This window comes from Canis lupus, chromosome 5 (assembly GCF_011100685.1).
Source record: "Canis lupus familiaris isolate Mischka breed German Shepherd chromosome 5, alternate assembly UU_Cfam_GSD_1.0, whole genome shotgun sequence".
In the NCBI taxonomy this organism is placed as follows: Eukaryota; Metazoa; Chordata; class Mammalia; order Carnivora; family Canidae; genus Canis; species Canis lupus.
Window position 1 is genome coordinate 43965902 of NC_049226.1, and position 17513 is coordinate 43983414.

The following is a 17513-nucleotide window of genomic DNA, read 5'->3' on the forward strand; positions in this document are numbered from 1 at the left end:
CCAGTATTGTAATTTTGGTTTGTATCTCCTCTATTTGCAATATAATTTAAAATAAATACATAAAACAATAATTATAAATCTATACTAATGAGTACACAGTGTATAAAGATGTAATTTGTGACAACATAAAGTGGATGTAATGGAACCGTATAGGAGTTCTTGTATACTATTAAAGGAAGGTAGTATTAATTCAAAATAGATTGTTAAGGGATGCCTTAACAATGTGGCTTAATGTGGCTCAGCGGTTGAGTGTCTGCCTTTGGCTCAGGGTGTGATCCCAGAGTCCCAGGATCAAGTCCCACCTTGGGCTTTTTGCATGGAGCCTGCTTCTCCCTCTGCCTATGTCTCTGCCAATCTTTCTCTCCATCTCTCTCTCTCTCTCTCTCTCTCTCTGTCTCTTACGAAAAAAATAAAAATCTTCAAAAAATAGATTGTTAAAATTTTAAGAAATTACTTGTAATCTCCATGGCGATCACCAAGAAAATAACTTAAAAATTGAAAAAAATAAAATTAGAAAGGAATCAAAGCAGAACATTATTGAAAAATCAAGTAAACAGAAGAAGGCAGTAATTGAAAAATTGAGGAACAAAGACATAAGACATAAAGAAGAAAAAGAAAAATGGCAGAAGTCCTTCCTGAGCAATAATTACTTTAAATAAGTGGATTTAACTCTCCAATTAAAAGGCAGATATTGGTAGGATGGATTAAAAAAAAAACAACTAAACACGATCCAAGTATATGCTGTCTAACAAGAGACTCACTTTTAGATCCACAGACAAAAATATGTAAAGTGAAAGTTGTAATAGCAACCAAAGAAAGGTGAGATGGCATTACTAACATCAGACATAGTAGACTTTATATAAAATTGTTACAGGGGACAGAGAACATTATATATTGATAAAAGGTTCCATACATAAAGAAGATATAACAATTATAAACATACGTGTACTTAACAAGAGAGCCTCCAAATATATGAAGCAAATATTGACAGGATTAAAGAGAGAAATAGTTCTACACAAAGAGTTGAGACTTCAGTACCCCACTGTCAGTAATGGACTGAATAATCAGATTATCAAAAAGAAAATAGAGGACTTGAATAATAATAATATAAACTAGATATAACATATATATATATACAGTACACACCATCCCCAACAGCAGAATACACAATTTTTTCTCAAGTTCACATGGAAAACTCTCCATGATACACCATTATGTTAGGCCACAAAAAAAGAGATAATAACATTTTAAAAATTGAAATCTTTTCTGATCACAATGAAATGACACAAAAAATGTATAACAAAAGAAAACTGGAAAATTTTTAAATATTTGGGTATTAAATAACACACTCTTTAAAAGCACAAGGGAAGTAAGAAAATAATTTAAGATGAATGAAAATGAAAATACCACATAACAAAACTTATAGGATATAGTGAAAGTAGTGCTTAGAGAGAAATTTATAGCTGTAGATACATTTTAAAAAGATCTCCATTTGACACTAATGTAGCATTATATATCAACTATACTTCAATAAAAAAAATCATAAAAATCTCACATCAATAACTTTACACCTTAAGGCATGAGACAAAGGAGATAAAACTAAACCAAAAGCCAACATAAGGAAGAAAATAATAAAGATTAGAATGGAGATAAGCAAAAAGAATAAACAGAAAAATCAGTGAAACTAAGTTGGTACTTTGAAATGATCAGCAAAACTGACAAAATTTTCACTAGACTAAGAATAAGAAAACGCTCAAATTACTAAATGAGAAGTGAAAGTGGGGACGTTACTACTGACCTTACAGAAATAAAATAGATCATAAAAAATTAACATCTGTATATCAATAAATCAGATAACTAAATGAAATGGACACATTCCTAGAAACTCACAACTTGTCAAAACTGACTCAAAAAGAAATATAAAATCTGAACAGAGCTATGATAAGTAAAGAGACTGGATTAATAATCAAACCTTCCTAACAAAGAAAATCCCAGGAGCTCCTGGATGGCTCAGTTGGTTAAGAATCTGTTTTTTGGCTCAGGTCATGATCTCTCAGGGGTAGGATGGAACCCTGCCTAGTATTAGGCTTCCTGCTCAGCGAGAAGTCTGCTCCTGCGTCTCCCTCTGCCCTTCCCCCAACGTTTGCGCGCGCGCGCGCGCGCGCTCTCTCTCTCTCTCAAATAAATACATAAAATCTTGAAAAGAAAACTCCAAGACCAAATGGTTCCTCTAGTGAATTCTACCAGTCATTTAAAGGAGAAGCAACACCAACCCTTCAAAAAATAATTTTCCCGAAAAATGGAAGAGAACACTCACAAATCATGAAGCCAGCTTTACTCCGATACCAAAGCCAGACAAAGACACCATAAAAAAGAAAACTAATACCAATATTCCTTATGAATATGGATGCAAAAATCCTCAATAAAATACTACTACACTGAACCAGCAGCACCTTAAATGGATTATGCACTATGATCAAATGGATTTATCCCAATGATGCAAGGGTGATTCAACATACATGTCAATCACTGTAATAAACATAGTCGTATGATAAAAATATTCAAAAATTAGGAATAGAATTTTTCCAATCTGATAAATGGCATTTATAAAAACCCCACAGCTAATGTTATACTCGATGGTGAAAAACTAGAGGCTTTCCCCATAAAATCAAGAACAAGATAAGGATAAAATAGATAAAATCTATTCTATCCAGACTGCTTTCTCAACTTCTATTCATCATTGTACTGGAAGTCCTAGGCGATTAGGCTAGAAAAGGAAATAAGGCTCTAAATCAGAAAGGAAGAGGATCCCTGGGTAGCTCAGCAGTTTGGCGCCTGGCTTTGGCCCAGAGCGCGATCCTGGAGTCTGGGAATCGAGTCCCGCGTGGGGCTCCGGGCATGGAGCTTGCTTCTCCCTCTGCCTGTGTCTCTGCCTCTCTCTCTATGTCTATCCAAAAAAAAAAAAAATCAGAAATAAAAGTATCTTTATTCAGAGATAACACGATCTTAAGCATAGAAAATCCTAAAGAATTCACACAAAAACTACTAGAGTTAATAGATAAGTTCAGCAAAATTTCAGAATACAAAATCAACACACAAATTTCAGTTGTATTTTTATACACTGTCAATGAACATTTCAAAAAGGAAACTAAGAAAATTGGGACTTAGACATTTCTTCAAAGAATGTATACATATTGCCAACAAGCACATGAAAAGTGTTCAACATCGTTATTCATTACAGAAATGCAAATCAAAACCACGAGTTATCAGTTCTCACCCATTAAAATGACTATAATTAAAAATGGAAAAAAGCGTTAAGGAGGATGTTGAGAAATTGGAGCCAATATACACAGCCAGTTGCAATGCAAAATGGTGCCCCTGCCATGAAAACCAGTTTTAATAGTTTGAGGAACAATCAAATTATCATATGACCCAGCAATTCCATTCCTAAATGTATACATATATATAATAGGCCCTCAAATACAGGTACATGCTTATTCATGGCAACAATATTTATCCTCAACAAATGGAAACAAGCAAGATGTCCACAAATGGATGAATGGATAAACATAATGTGTAACATATATTTGATGAAATGTTACTGAGTTATAAAAAGGAGTCAAGTAGAGATACATGCTTTGAGCAAATTCCTCTCTTCTACTCTAGCAGATGCCAGAAGTTTCTCTCTGGAGAGGATAAAGTCGAATCTATTTACCTACCAAAGGGTATCTTGATTGCTTCTAAGTTTTGGCAATTACCAATAAAGATGATATAAACACCTGTGTGCAGGTTTTTGTGTGGACATAATAAGCTTTCAGTTCCTTTGGGTAAATACCAAGGAACATATTGCAGAATCATATGGTAAGCATATTTTTAGTTTTGTAAGGAACAGCCAAAGTTTCTTCCAAAGTGATTGTACCATTTTGCATTCCTGTCAGTAATAATGGAGGGTTCTTGTTGCTCCATGTCCTCACCAAGATTTCTTGTTGTCAGTGTTCCAGATTTTGGCCATTCTAATAGGTATGCAGTGGCAGCTCATTGTTGTTCTCATTTGTATTCCATGATGACAGACATATTATGTGGAACATATTTTCGTATAATATTTGTCATCTGTATATCTTTGGTGAAGTGTCTGTTAAGCTCCTTAGACCATTTTAAATTAGGTTATTTTTTTCCCTTATAGAGTTTTAAGAAATACATGTATATTTTGGACAACGGTACTTTATCAGATGTACCTTTAGTAAATGATTTCTTCCAGTATGATCTTGTTATTGTCTTGACATTGCCTTTCACAGAACAGACATTTTTAATTTTAATAAAGTTCAGCTTATCAATTTTTGCTTTAACAATCATGCCTTTGGTCTTCTATCTAAAAAGTCATTATTATACCCAAGGTCATCTAGATATTATTCCATGTTATCCTCTAGGATTTTCATAGTTTCACTTTTTACTTTTAGGTCTATAATCAATTTTGAGTTAATTTTTGTAAAGGATATAATATTTGCATCTAAATTCATTTTTCTACATGTGGATATCCTGTTGTTCCAGTACCATTTCTCGAAAAGACTTATCTTTGTTCCATTGTATTTGCTTCTTTGTCAAAGATCAATTGACTAATATCATGTGGGTCTATTTCTGAACTCTGTTCTGTTCCCTTGAACTATTTTTCTATTTGTTCACCAATATCACATTGTCTTGATTGCTGTAGACTTATAGTAAATCTTCAAGTTGGGGAGTGCTAGTCTTTCAGCTTTATTTTTCTTCGAGTATAAACTTTAGAATCAGCTTGTTGATATTCACAAAATAACTTGCTGGGATTTTAATTGAGAATACATTAATCTATAGATCAGTTTGGGAATAAGTGATATTTTGACAATACTGAATCTTCCTAAACGTGAACATGGAATGTCTCTCGATTTATTGTCTTTCTTTAATTTTGTTCTTTGAAGTTTTATAGTTTTCCTCATATAGATTTTGTACATATTTTGTTAGATTCATAGCTAACTATTTCATTTCTGGGGCACTAATTAAATTGTATTGTTTTGAATTTCAAATTCCACTTGTTCATTGCCAACATTTAGGAAAGGAATTTTGTATTGCTTTTTGTATATTAATCTTATATCCTTCAACCTTACTTTCTTTTTTTAAAGATTTTTATTTATTTATTTGACAGAGAGTAAGCAAGAGACCATGGGCAGCAGGAGGGAGAGGGGCAAAGGGAGAAGATGCAGTCTCCTCACTGAGCAGGGAGCCTGACATGGGGCTCAATCCCAGGACCCTGGGATCTTGACCCAGGCTGAAGGCACTTAACTGACTGAGCCACCCAGGTGCTCTGTAGCCTTTCTTTAATCACTTGTTAGTTCTAGGAGTTTTTGTGCATTCTTTTGGATCTTCTATATGCATTAACATATCATCTATAAACAAAGACAGCTTCCTTTCTTCCTTCCCAATCTGTATTTTGTTTCCTTTTCTTGTCTTATTGCATTAACTTGGACTTCCAATATGGTGTTGAAAAAAAGTGGTGAGAGGAGATATCCTTGCCTTGTTTCTGATAGTGGGAAGGCTAAGTATGTTAGCTGTAGCTTTTTTGTAGATGTTTTTATCAAGTTGAGGAAGTTCCCTTCTATTTCTAGTTTACTGAAAGTTTTTATTATGCATGGATATTTGATTTTGTCAAATGCCTTTTTTCTGAATTTATTGATACAGTCATGTATTTTTCTTTCCTAGACTACTGGTCTGACAGATTGCATTAATTTTTGAATGTTAAAGTAATTGTACATATCTGTGATAAATTCCACTTGGTTTGGAGTATAATTCTTTTTAGACATTGTTGGATTTGATTTGCTTTTATGTATTGAAGATTTTGCATCTATATTCTTTGAGAGTTGTCAGCTTTTTTTTTTTTTTTTTTTGGAGGTTTTTTGAAATGTTTTTGTCTGCCTTGGGGTATTCAATGTTGGCCTCAAAGAATGAGTTAGAAAGTATTCCCTCTGTTTCTATCCTCTGACAAAGATTGTATAAAATTGGTATAATTTTTTCCCTTAAATGACTGATAGAATTTAGCAGTGAATCCATCTGAGCCTGGTATTTTCTGTTTTGGAAAGTTATTAGTAATCAATTCCATTTCTTTTTTTAAATTTTAATTTCTTTAGTTGATATAGGCCTATTCATGTTGTCTATTTCTTCTTGTGTAAATTTTGGCAAATTGTGTCTTTCAATGAATTAATCCTGAATTTCATCAAGATTATTAAATTTGTGGGCATATACTTGTTCATAGTATTCCTTTGCTATTCTTTTAATGTCCATGGGATCTGTAGAGATGTGCTCTCTTTCATTTATGATAGTAATACTTTTTTTCTTATTCTGGCTAGAGGTTTATTGCTTTTATTCATCTTTTCAAAAACCCAGTTTTTGGTGTCATTGATTTTCTCTATTGGTTTCCTATTCTCAATTTCACTGATTTCTGCTCTTATTCTTTTAAATTCAATTTAATTTTTAATTGAAATATAATTGACATGTAACATTATATTAGTTTCAGGCATATGACATAGATATATTGTGAAATGTTTACTGCAATAAGTCTAGGATAGAAAACCTGAACTATAATTGATAAATTGCTGAAGGTTCATTGTGAACAAGTCTGAGAGTTTAAAACTCCAGGGGACCCAATCATAGAGAAGTCCTCACCACTATACAACACTTTTTTTTTTTTAAGATTTTATTTCTTTATTTGTGAGAGACACACACAGAGAGAGAGAGGCAGAGACATAGGCAGAGGGAGAAGCGGGCTCCCTGCAAGGAGCCCAATGCGACACTTGATCCCAGACCCCAGGATCACACCCTGAGCTGAAAGCAGATGCTCCACCACTAAGCCACCCAGGCATTGCTCTTTTTTTGTGTATGTGTGGTGAGAATTTTTAAGACCTACTCTCTTAGCAACTTTAAAATACACAACATAGTGTTACTAACTATACTCACTATGTTGTACTTTACATCCCCATGACTTATTTATTTTAGACCTGGAGGTTCATAATTTTTAACCCATTTCACTCACCATTTATTCTCTGATCTCTGGCAGCCATCAATCTGTATTCATGAACTTGGGTTTTTTTTTTTTTTCTTTCTTTGTTTTCGGTTGTTTTTTAGAGATCATATGATATTTGCCTTTTTTTTGGTTTGACTTATTTCGGTTAGCATAATGCCTTCAAGTCCCATCTATATTGTTGGCAAGATTTCCTTCTTTTTTTTATGGCTGGGTAATATTTGTGTGTGTGTACATGTGATATTTCATTTATCCATGTATCCATAAAGGGTCACTTAGGTTGCTTCCGTGTCTTGATGATTATGTGTAATATTGCAATGAACATGAGGGTACAGGTATCTTTTTGAGTTAGTGTTTTTGTTTTCTTCAGATAAATACCCAGAAGCAAGATTGCCGGATCATCTGATAATTATATCTTTAACTTTTTGAACAACTTCTTTCTGTTTTCTATAGTGGCTGCAACAATTTACATTCCCACCAACAATGCACAAGATTTTCCTTTCCTTTTTTTTTAAAGATTTTATTTATTTATTCATGAAAGACAGAGAGAGAGAGAGAGAGAGAGAGGCAGAGACACAGGAAGAGGGAGAAGCAGGCTCCACGCAGGGACCCTGATGTGGGACTCAATCCCGGGACTCCAGGATCACGCCCTGGGCTGAAGGCAGGTGCTAAACTGCTGAGCCACCCAGGCTGCCCTAGATACATTTTTAGAGTACAATTCTTTCACCTCTTTTGTTAAGTTTATTACTAGATATTTTATTCTTTTTGATGCATTTGTAAATGGAATTGGATAGAATGCTCAGCTGAATCTGCCGATTTTTTTTTTTTATATCTAGCTTGCCTTTACCATTGTTAATGTACTTCTGTTCTCCTTTCCTGTGGCTTTCTTAGATAAGTTGAGGAAATTCACTTCACTGCACATACATGTTCTGTTTTACCCTGAGAGCAGCCCAAAAGCCATGGGGAGCAGAAAATACAGAGCTGCCCACTTACCTGACATTACTTTCATTGGACATTCAATGCCTAGCTTGTTAGGTACCTCAGTGGATTAAGTTCTATGTTTCCAAGGACATATTCATGGTCTCACTATGTGATTTCATCATTAGTGGCTCTTGTAAACTCTCAGGGAGGCTGAAATCAGAATATGACCCAGAATGTTCTCATGATCTTCTCCTGAGAGTCCTCCTTTAGTAGTCTTCATTTAATAGTGGTGATTTTGTTCTTTTTTTTTTATGCATCTGTGATAGTGTTTGCTATCCAATTTTTATTTTATTTTATTGTTTTTATTTTGAAAATGTCTTATACATTTTCAAAAATTTAAATTCAATTTGCCAACATACAGTATAACACCCAGTGCTCATCCCATCAAATGCCCTCCTCAGTGCCTGCCACCCAGTTACCCCATGCCCCCACCCACCTCCCCTTCTATAACCCTTTGTTTCCCAGATTTAGGAGTCTCTCATGGATTGTCTCCCTCTCTAGTTTTTCCCACTCAGTTTCCCTCCTTTCCCTTATAATCCCTTTCACTATTATATTCCACATATGAGTGAAACCATATGATCATTAACTTTCCAATTTTTTTTAACTTTCCAATTTTTAAAACTAGACAATATATTGTGTAGATATGTATATGTTGGAGAGCCTTATGTGCGTATGGATTCTGAACTTCAAAAGTTTTCCAAGAAGAAACCTCTGAAGAAAGGTTCAGAGTGCACATCGTTTATTTTGGAGGTGATCCTAAGAAACATTGGTAGGAGAGTAAGTGAAATAAGAAAGGGTAGGTAGCTGACAGAGGTTATACTGACAAATTACCTCTTTGGTTAACTGGAGTTTAATACTGTTAGAGAACTCTGGGAGTCAGAGTTATTTTTGTCATGCTCCAACTTTCTTTTTTTTTTTTTCTTAATTTATTTATTTATGATAGTCACAGAGAGAGAGAGAGAGAGAGAGAGAGAGAGAGAGAGAGAGAGGCAGAGACACAGGCAGAGGGAGAGGCAGGCTCCATGCACCGGGAGCCCGATGTGGGAATCGGGATTCGATCCCAGGTCTCCAGGATCGCGCCCTGGGCCAAAGGCAGGCGCGAAACCGCTGCGCCACCCAGGGATCCCATGCTCCAACTTTCTAAATCATTGTTTGAAGGCTTATGGACTTGTTAGTTTGTTGGCATTCTAGGCCAAATTTGTGGACATCAAAGTGGCCTTGGTGGCCAAAGATGGCCCCAAGCAAAGCAATATAGATGCTGGCAGTTGGAGATTGGCTAGTAAGAGGTAATGTGTAATAGATATGGGCAGGGCACCAACAGCATCTACCACAGGAGAAAAACCTTAAAACAAAGCAAGAGAATGACCTATCCAGAAGTTCGGGAAGGTGGAGGGATGCTTGGGTGGCTCAGTGGTTGAGCATCTGCCTTTAGCTCAGGGCATGATCCTGGGGTCTGGGATTGAGTCCTATATCAAGCTCCTAAAAGGGAAACTGCTTCTTCCTCCCCGTGTATCTCTGCCTCTCTCTCTCTCTGTGTCTCTCATAAATAAATAAATGAAATCTTAAAAAAAAAAAAAAAAGAAGTTAGGGAAAGTGGATTTACTTCTGTTGGAGGTAGCTAGAAAGAGAGGGCCATAGAAGAGCATCCAGGGCTCCTAAGTACCTGGAGATGTTCTATTTCTTATCCTGGCTGGTGAGTACATGGTAGTAACTGTTCACACTACACATATATGTATTATACACTCTTATGCGCATGATATATTTTTCACAGAAAAAAATTATTAAAAATAATGAAAGTTAATATTAAAAATTACAATATAGACCAAATAAGTATTAAAGTCTTATGGATCAGTAAAAAAAAAAAATCACATGTCTTCTTTGCCTGATTTGGGATGAAATTGAAAGAGATTCGGGAGTCAGAGAGATGGAAATCAAGTATTAGCCTTATTACTGATAAAGATACTGAAAAAAATGTAACCTCAAATCTGCAGCACTAGGGACTTGCCATTTCTTCCTTCCTACCAGCCATAATTGGCACAGCTAGACAAGCACAGACTTTTTTAGGAGTGAGAACAGACCAGAAAGCATGCTTGAAGAGACCTAATAAAAGAACCCAGAAGTGGCTGAGCGCAATTCCTTCTCCTAAACTCTCCTATAGGATTAATCACTTTTTCTCTGGCAATGAGTGAATGAGGGACATAGAGAGATCAGGCTGTTAATTTAGCTCAAATTCCCTCTGTAAAGAGTCACAGAAAGTGAGGAAAAAAGTTTTCCACTTAATAGTACGCATATAGTAATTTATGATAAAAGTGGCATTTCAAATAAATGGATAATTCAATGAATGTATTAGTGTTCCTGGCTAACTTTTAAAAATATATTAAACCCTACAACTATAGGGATGCCTGGGTGGCTCAGTGGTTGAGTGTCTGCCTTTGGCTTGTGCATGATCCTGGAGTCCTCGATCAAGTCCCATATGGTACTCCCTGCATGGGAGCCTATGTCCCTGCCTCTCTTTCTCTCTCTCTCTCTCTCTGTGTCTCTCATGAATAAATAAACAAAATCTTAAAAAAAATAAGTCCTATAATTGTAGATTTCAAAAAGCCAGCTTGTTTTCTATGTATATTATACTAAATTTTTTTAATAAAAATGTGTGATATGAACTAATTTTTATTTAAAAAAATACATATATGTATTTGTTCATATGTGAATCTGGAAGGACACACACCAAAATGTTAGCAGTTATTATCTCTGGGTGGTGGAAATACAAGTCATATTTATCTTTTTTTCTTCTTTAATGTTGAGCATATCTTTTTACTCAGCTAAAAAGTAAAATTATTTTTTTATAAATATTATATGGCTAATTGCTACACTTTCATAGTCTGTTAAACTAGTAGATAGAAACAATATTTTTAAATGGGCAAAAACTATTTAGACATATCCCAGACTCAGAAATGCTCAAAACATGGTAGAGTTGGGAATACCTTTTTCTGATGCTAGTTAAAACTTTCTTTAATAGAATATAACTATAAAATTGGGAAGTAACAATCATTCAATTTTTCTTTCTTCAAGAAACAGACTCAACTACAGAGAACAAACTGATGAATATCAGAGGGGAGGCAAGTGGGAGAATGGGTTAAATAGCTGATGGGGATTAAGGAGTGCACTTTTTGTGATAAGCACCAGGTGTTGTATGGAAGTGGTTTTTTTAAATTATTTTTTTTGTATTGAGGTGTGAAATTGTACACTTGAAGCTAATATTAAACCATATGGTAACTAACTGGATTTAAATAAAAACTTTTTTAAAAAACCCAAGCCCCAAACCCCCCTCAAAAAACAAACAAAAACCAATCATTCATTATTTATCATTTCATTTTGTGCTTGATATTATGGCATATGGTTTAGGATTTTTTATTTCTTAGGTTAATTTATTCAAATGTACAAATGTCATGATGGTACCCAAACTAATATTACCAATGTTATTTGTTATTTTCAAACAAGAAACAACCTTAAATCACCCTAACATTTTACATTGCTCATTTATAACATGTACTTTTATTTATGTAGCAATTATTGATGACGATGTAACAATATATTCCTATATACTCAAATTGTTAAACTTTCGGTTAAATGAAGGTTAGGTAATAAAATATTCAAAAACATAGTATCTTTTTATGGTCTTTTACTTTACAAACAACAGAAACTGTACCCTTTTCAATTCAATAAAATAGACTAGGTATTTATTATGTGTATAACTTTGTTAGACATTATTAAGGTCAGTTCAATAAAATAGAAATGTTATTATTAAATGTGAGTTAACATTCTTACTAATTGAAAACATTGTGAAATACCAGAGCTCCTTCATTATATTTTATGAAAATAACAATTATAACAATGAAGTAGTTGCATTTTTATATTCAGTCTTGTTTTGATTTTCAGAGAAAAGAATTCTTTATTAGATCACTGTACTTTAAACTCTTGCAAGTTTAGCATGTAGGAATATTTTATTACATGGTCACTGATAAAATAATTGCTATGTGAACCTTTCATTGTTATATCAATAATGAAAAATATTGGAAATTTTTTTTAATTTTGGACATAAAAATTTGCAAGTTTTGTTTGGAGATCATTGCTATATTTGATCATTTGGAAAAATGTAGCTAATGCAAACAAAAATTTTCAAAAGGGAGGATAGGGGATCCCTGGGTGGCTCAGCAGTTTAGCGCCTGCCTTCGGCCCAGGGTGTGATCCTGGAGTCCCGGGATCGAGCCCCGCGTTGGGCTGCCTGCATGGAGCCTGCTTCTCCCTCTGCCTGTGTCTCTGCCTCTCTCTCTGCCTCTATGTCTCTCATGAATAAATAAATAAAATCTTAATAAAATAATAAATAAAAAATAAAAGGGAAGATAATAACCATACTACTCTACAAATTTCTTGAGAAAAGAGTCTACCATTTTTCCAACAAGTATAATCTTTTCACATAAGTATATAGGAGATTTTATATAACAAACATGGAATTAGAATACTATAAATTAAAAGTTCTAGGGCAGCCCCAGTGGCGCAGCGAAACCTGCAGCCCAGGGCGTGATCCTGGAGACCCTGGATCGAGTCCCGCATCAGGCTCTCTGCGTGGAGCCTGCTTCTCCCTCTGCCTGTGTCTCTGCCTCTCTCTCTCTCTCTGTGTCTCTATGAATAAATAAATAAAATCTTAAAAAAAAAAGTTCTATAGAATATAACTATGTTAATCATAAGTAAAGGATCATTAAATCCTTATTGTGACATGATTGTCCTGGTCGGTATCAACCAAGACCTATACTAACAGATGGATGAGATCATGCTCCATCAGCTTGGGATAGAGGGGAGAGAGGTGTGGGGATAAGAAAGAATGGTGAGGATAATTTGGAGTTATCATTAAAACACTAATGTATAAGTAGATGCAAAAGTATAAGGATCTGAAGGTATCCTCACGGTTTATTTCTTTTTCATCTTTACTTCCTGCCATTGTAAAATATAGTATTCTTTTCTTAAACAGTAGATATTATCTTAGATTTTGCTATAACTAATTATATATAAGCTAACCTATTAGAATTTGGTTTAAAATAATTTTTACTTTTCTGTCTCTTTATTTAGGTGTAATGTCCAGTACTTGGGATTTGTATGATTCTTACAATGCTATGGAGCTTTCATCTTTAGCAGCAAAACAATCTATGCTTGAATCAACTAGTAGAGCAAGTATACCTCCTAAAGATCGAGAGCAAAGAATGCCAGGGAGTACTATAGAAAAAAGTAAGATTTCATTTATTTCATTTTTTAAAAAATGGAATGTTTCACGAATTTGCATGTCATCTTTGCACAGGAGCTATGCTGTATTGCTCCAATATTACTATATGTGCTGCCTAAGCAAGCACTCTTTCAGTTTTTTTAAAAATGATGTTTGCACATGCCATTGTAAATAAATTCTTTCTTAGTAGTTATAATACTCTCTGGTGGAACATAAAACTACAACTTTTACTCAGAAATAGTATTGTTACTCTTTCACATCATCTTGGACTCTGAACTAAAAAAATTAATTTTTCTTGGATATCTGTCAAGAGTTTCAAAGATTCTATCTTCTGTTGTTTCTTTACTTGCTTTTAAGTTCTCTTTCATACGTGTGGGAACATATGGGTTCCATAATTTTCTGTTTTTCTTTCTGTAGACTATAGTTTATAAGAAAAAGAACATCTGCTAGCTCTGTAACAACTTAAAATGGAGATAAATTGATGACCATGGCTTTTAATTGGGGATGATTTTACCTCCCCGGGGGACATTTGGCAATATCTGGGGACATTTTTGGGTGTCATGACTATGGGGGCATCTTTTGGGTCAAAGCCAAGGACACTACTAAAAATCCTTTGGTACACCAAACAGCCCTGATAAGAAATTACCTGGCCCAAATATAACACTACAAGGTTGGGAAATCCTGCATTACAACTTTAGCTTTTAGTGTTTTAAATTTTAAGATTAAATGCTTATAATTAAAGTCAACACGAAATTTTAATCTTTCAAATATACTTAGCAATCTGAAAGAATTTTTACATAGTCCATAAGGAATTTGTTAAGTTCCATTTCTGATTGTTTTGTGGTTAGACAGTTTTACTCTCCCTATTCTGAACTTTTGAGTCATTTTTCTTATAAAATAATATCACTACATATAAGGAGTAGTCCTTATTTCAGAATAACTACACATTGGCAAGTTTTGTTAAAATTTTAGCAAATTTTCATAAGGTAAACTGAAATATTTCTATTCTCACTCATTTTTACACAAAGACAAATGTAATATTTAAAAATAGGAAATATTTTTGAAAAATCAAGTTTAAGGAGAATTGATAATTTTCAGAAAATAATTACCATATTTATAACTGACTACATTTCCTTCAGAGATTCTGGATCTACAGGACTTACCACCTAATAGTTTGGTCTATCGTTATATCTTAAGATTAATATTTTAAAAAATTAAAACTTAAAAAACATGTCACCTATATTTTTTTTTGTTTTTAAAAGTTATATTTGTAGTCATGTTGACTATAGCTATGTTTTACTGGAAGTTGTTTGTAAAATAAACACCAGTTTATTTTCCTAGAGAACAATGAAGGGAAAAATGAATTATTAGTTATTACTAAAGAAATATTTATTTTTTCTTTAAATGTTAATGTCCATATAATAGGTTTGCTTTTAGAAGCTAAAATTTTTCCTACCAAAAGTTGCTAGGAAAAACATCAATCTTAGACTGAAAATTACATTGGGACTTCAAAACTGGATATACATATTCCACCTCTGTTAAGGCCACTGACACAGAAAAAGTGTAAGTGGAAGGTCCTAAAAAAAAGTCTCAGTTTGTGGATATTTAATTTCTTGTGTATATGGATGTTTTTAAAGGCAACAAGGGGTCATAAAGCCATATCAATATTAAAGAACTACAGTACAAAATAAAATAAAAATATATTTTAGTATTATAGCCAATTAAGGGGATAGGAGAGAACCGACCTAGGAAAAGGGAGAAAATGAAAAAAATAGGAAAAGATTGGCAACAGAGCTGAATGATCAGATTTATTGAAAATGTAAGGGAGATTCAGATAAAAACTAGGACTAGATAACCTCTAGGGTCCCTTTTGCGTCTGAGATTTTATAATGCAAACACAAAGAAAAAAGTTAAATATGGTCCATATTTGGTTTAAGAAATATTTCTATTCCATTTAAACTTTGAATATACAGGTTGTATTTTAACCTTCTATTATATTTGAGGGAGGAAAAAGGACCATGATTTTCATCTTTGAATATATGTAAGACCCTATCTCAGTTCATAGAGAAAGATTATTTTCAATTTTCTCTCATGGGATTTTTTTAATGGAACCTTTAGATTTTAAAAAAGTAATAGACATTTCAAGCATAGGTTTAGATTTACAGAAAAATTGAGCAAAGAGCACTGGGAAATGCTTATAATTTTTTCCTTCATTCCTCCCCCAACCACAGCTTCCCCTATTGCTAACATTTGGCATTAGGGTGGTACATTTGTTACAACTGATGAATCAATATTGATACATTATTATTAACTGAAATCCTTAATTTACAGTGAGGTTCATTCCTCATGTTGTACAGTTCTATGAGTTTTGGCAAATGCATAATGACACGTTTCTATCTTTACAGTCTTGTAAAGAATAGTTTCACTGACCTAGATATCTGTACTTCTGACCATTGCTGATCTTTTTATTATGTCTGTAGTTATGCCTCTTCCAAAACGTTATATAGTTGGAATCATACAATATGTAACTTTTTTCAGACTGGCTTCTTTCATTGAACAATAGGCCCTTAAGGTTTCTGTGGTCTTCTCACGAGTTGACAACTCATTTACTTTTATCACTAGATAATATTAAATTGTATGGATGTGCCATGATTTGTTTCTTTATTTGTTGAAGGATTTCTTGATTGCTTCTAGTTTTTGGTGACTATGAACAAAGCTGCTATAAACATTTATGTGTAGGTGTTTGTGTGGACATAACTTTTCACTTCATTTGGGTTAACCTAGGAGTACAGTTGCTGGATGATATAGTGAGAGTATGCTTAGACTCTTAAGAAACCTTGAAACTGTCTTCCAAAGTGGTTGTACTATTTTGTTATTATCATCAGCAGTGAGTGTTCTTGTTGCTCTTCATTCTTGTCAGCGTTTGATATCATTACTTTAAAAAATTTTTAAGCTGTTCTAATGGATGTATAGTGGTATCTCATTATTGTTTTTTTCTCATTATTGCTTTAATTTGCAATTCACTAATGATGTGTGATGTTGAAATATTTATTTATTCATTCATTCATTCATTTAAGAGAGAGAGAGCACAACACTGAGCTCGATCCCAGGACCCTGGGATCATGACCTCAGTTGAAAACAGACCCTTAACCAACTGGGCCACCCAGAAGCCCTGAACATTTTTTTATATATGTTTACTGGCATATGTGGATCTCCTTTGCTGAAGTGTCTGTTTGAATTTTTTGTCACGTTTAAAGTTGGACTGTTTATTTTCTTACTGTTGAGTTTTTTGAATTATGATAAATTAAGTTCTTTATCAAAGAAGTGTTTTGCAAAATTTTCTCCCAGTTTGGGGCTTGCCTTTTCATTTTCATAACAATCTTTCACAGACCAGAAATTTTAAATTTTAATAATTTAATAATTTTAAAAATTTAATAATTTTCAATTTAATATATTTAAATTTAATATATTTTTTACATTTATATTTATATTTAATATATTTTTTCTCTTTCAGATTGTGCTCTGGTATTGTATCCAAAGATTTATTACCAACCCCAAGGCCACCTAGATTTTCCCTTATCTTTTTTTTTTTTTTTTGAGATTTTATTTATTTATTCATGGGAGACACAGAGAAAGAGGCAAAGACATAGAGGGAGAATCGGGCTTCCTGTGGGGAGCGTGATGTGGGACTTGATCCCAGGACCCCGGGATCATGACCTGAGCCAAAGGCAGATGCTCAACTGCTGAGCCATCCAGGCATTACTCTTACCTTGTCTTATAAAAGTTTATAGTTTTGTGTTTTATATTTAAATCTAAGGTTTGGGATGCCTGTGTGGCTCAGTGGTTGAGCATCTGCTTTTGGCTCAGGGCATGATTTCAGTCCAGGGATCAAGCCCCACATCAGGCACCCTGTGAGGAACCTGCTTCTCCCTCTGTCTATGTCTCTGCCTCTCTCTCTGTGTCTCTCACAAACAAGTAAATAAAGTCTTTAAAAAAATAGATCTAAGGTTCATTTCAATTAATTTTTGTATAAGTCATAAATTCTATGTCTACATTTTTTGGGCATATGGATGTCCAGTTGTTCATATGTTGAAAAGACTTCTTTGAATTTTCTTGCTGCTATATCAAATATCAGTTGACCAGATTTGAGTAGGTCTATTTCTGAGCTTTCCATTCTGTTCTACAGATCAATTTGTCTATTCTTTCACAAATATC

At 33.9% G+C, this 17513-nt stretch overlaps 1 protein-coding gene and 1 pseudogene across 1 annotated transcript in view; one reads left to right on the plus strand and one right to left on the minus strand.

Moving 5' to 3' along the window:
• The window catches only part of DNAI4 (dynein axonemal intermediate chain 4), a 100749-nt gene that overhangs the window by 38379 nt on the left and 44857 nt on the right, over nt 1-17513 (plus strand). Inside the window, 1 exon segment of the mRNA XM_038537175.1 lies at nt 13148-13303. Within this exon segment, the coding sequence (XP_038393103.1) occupies nt 13148-13303 (156 nt within the window).
• Nucleotides 13329-13425, minus strand: LOC119872046 (annotated as a pseudogene).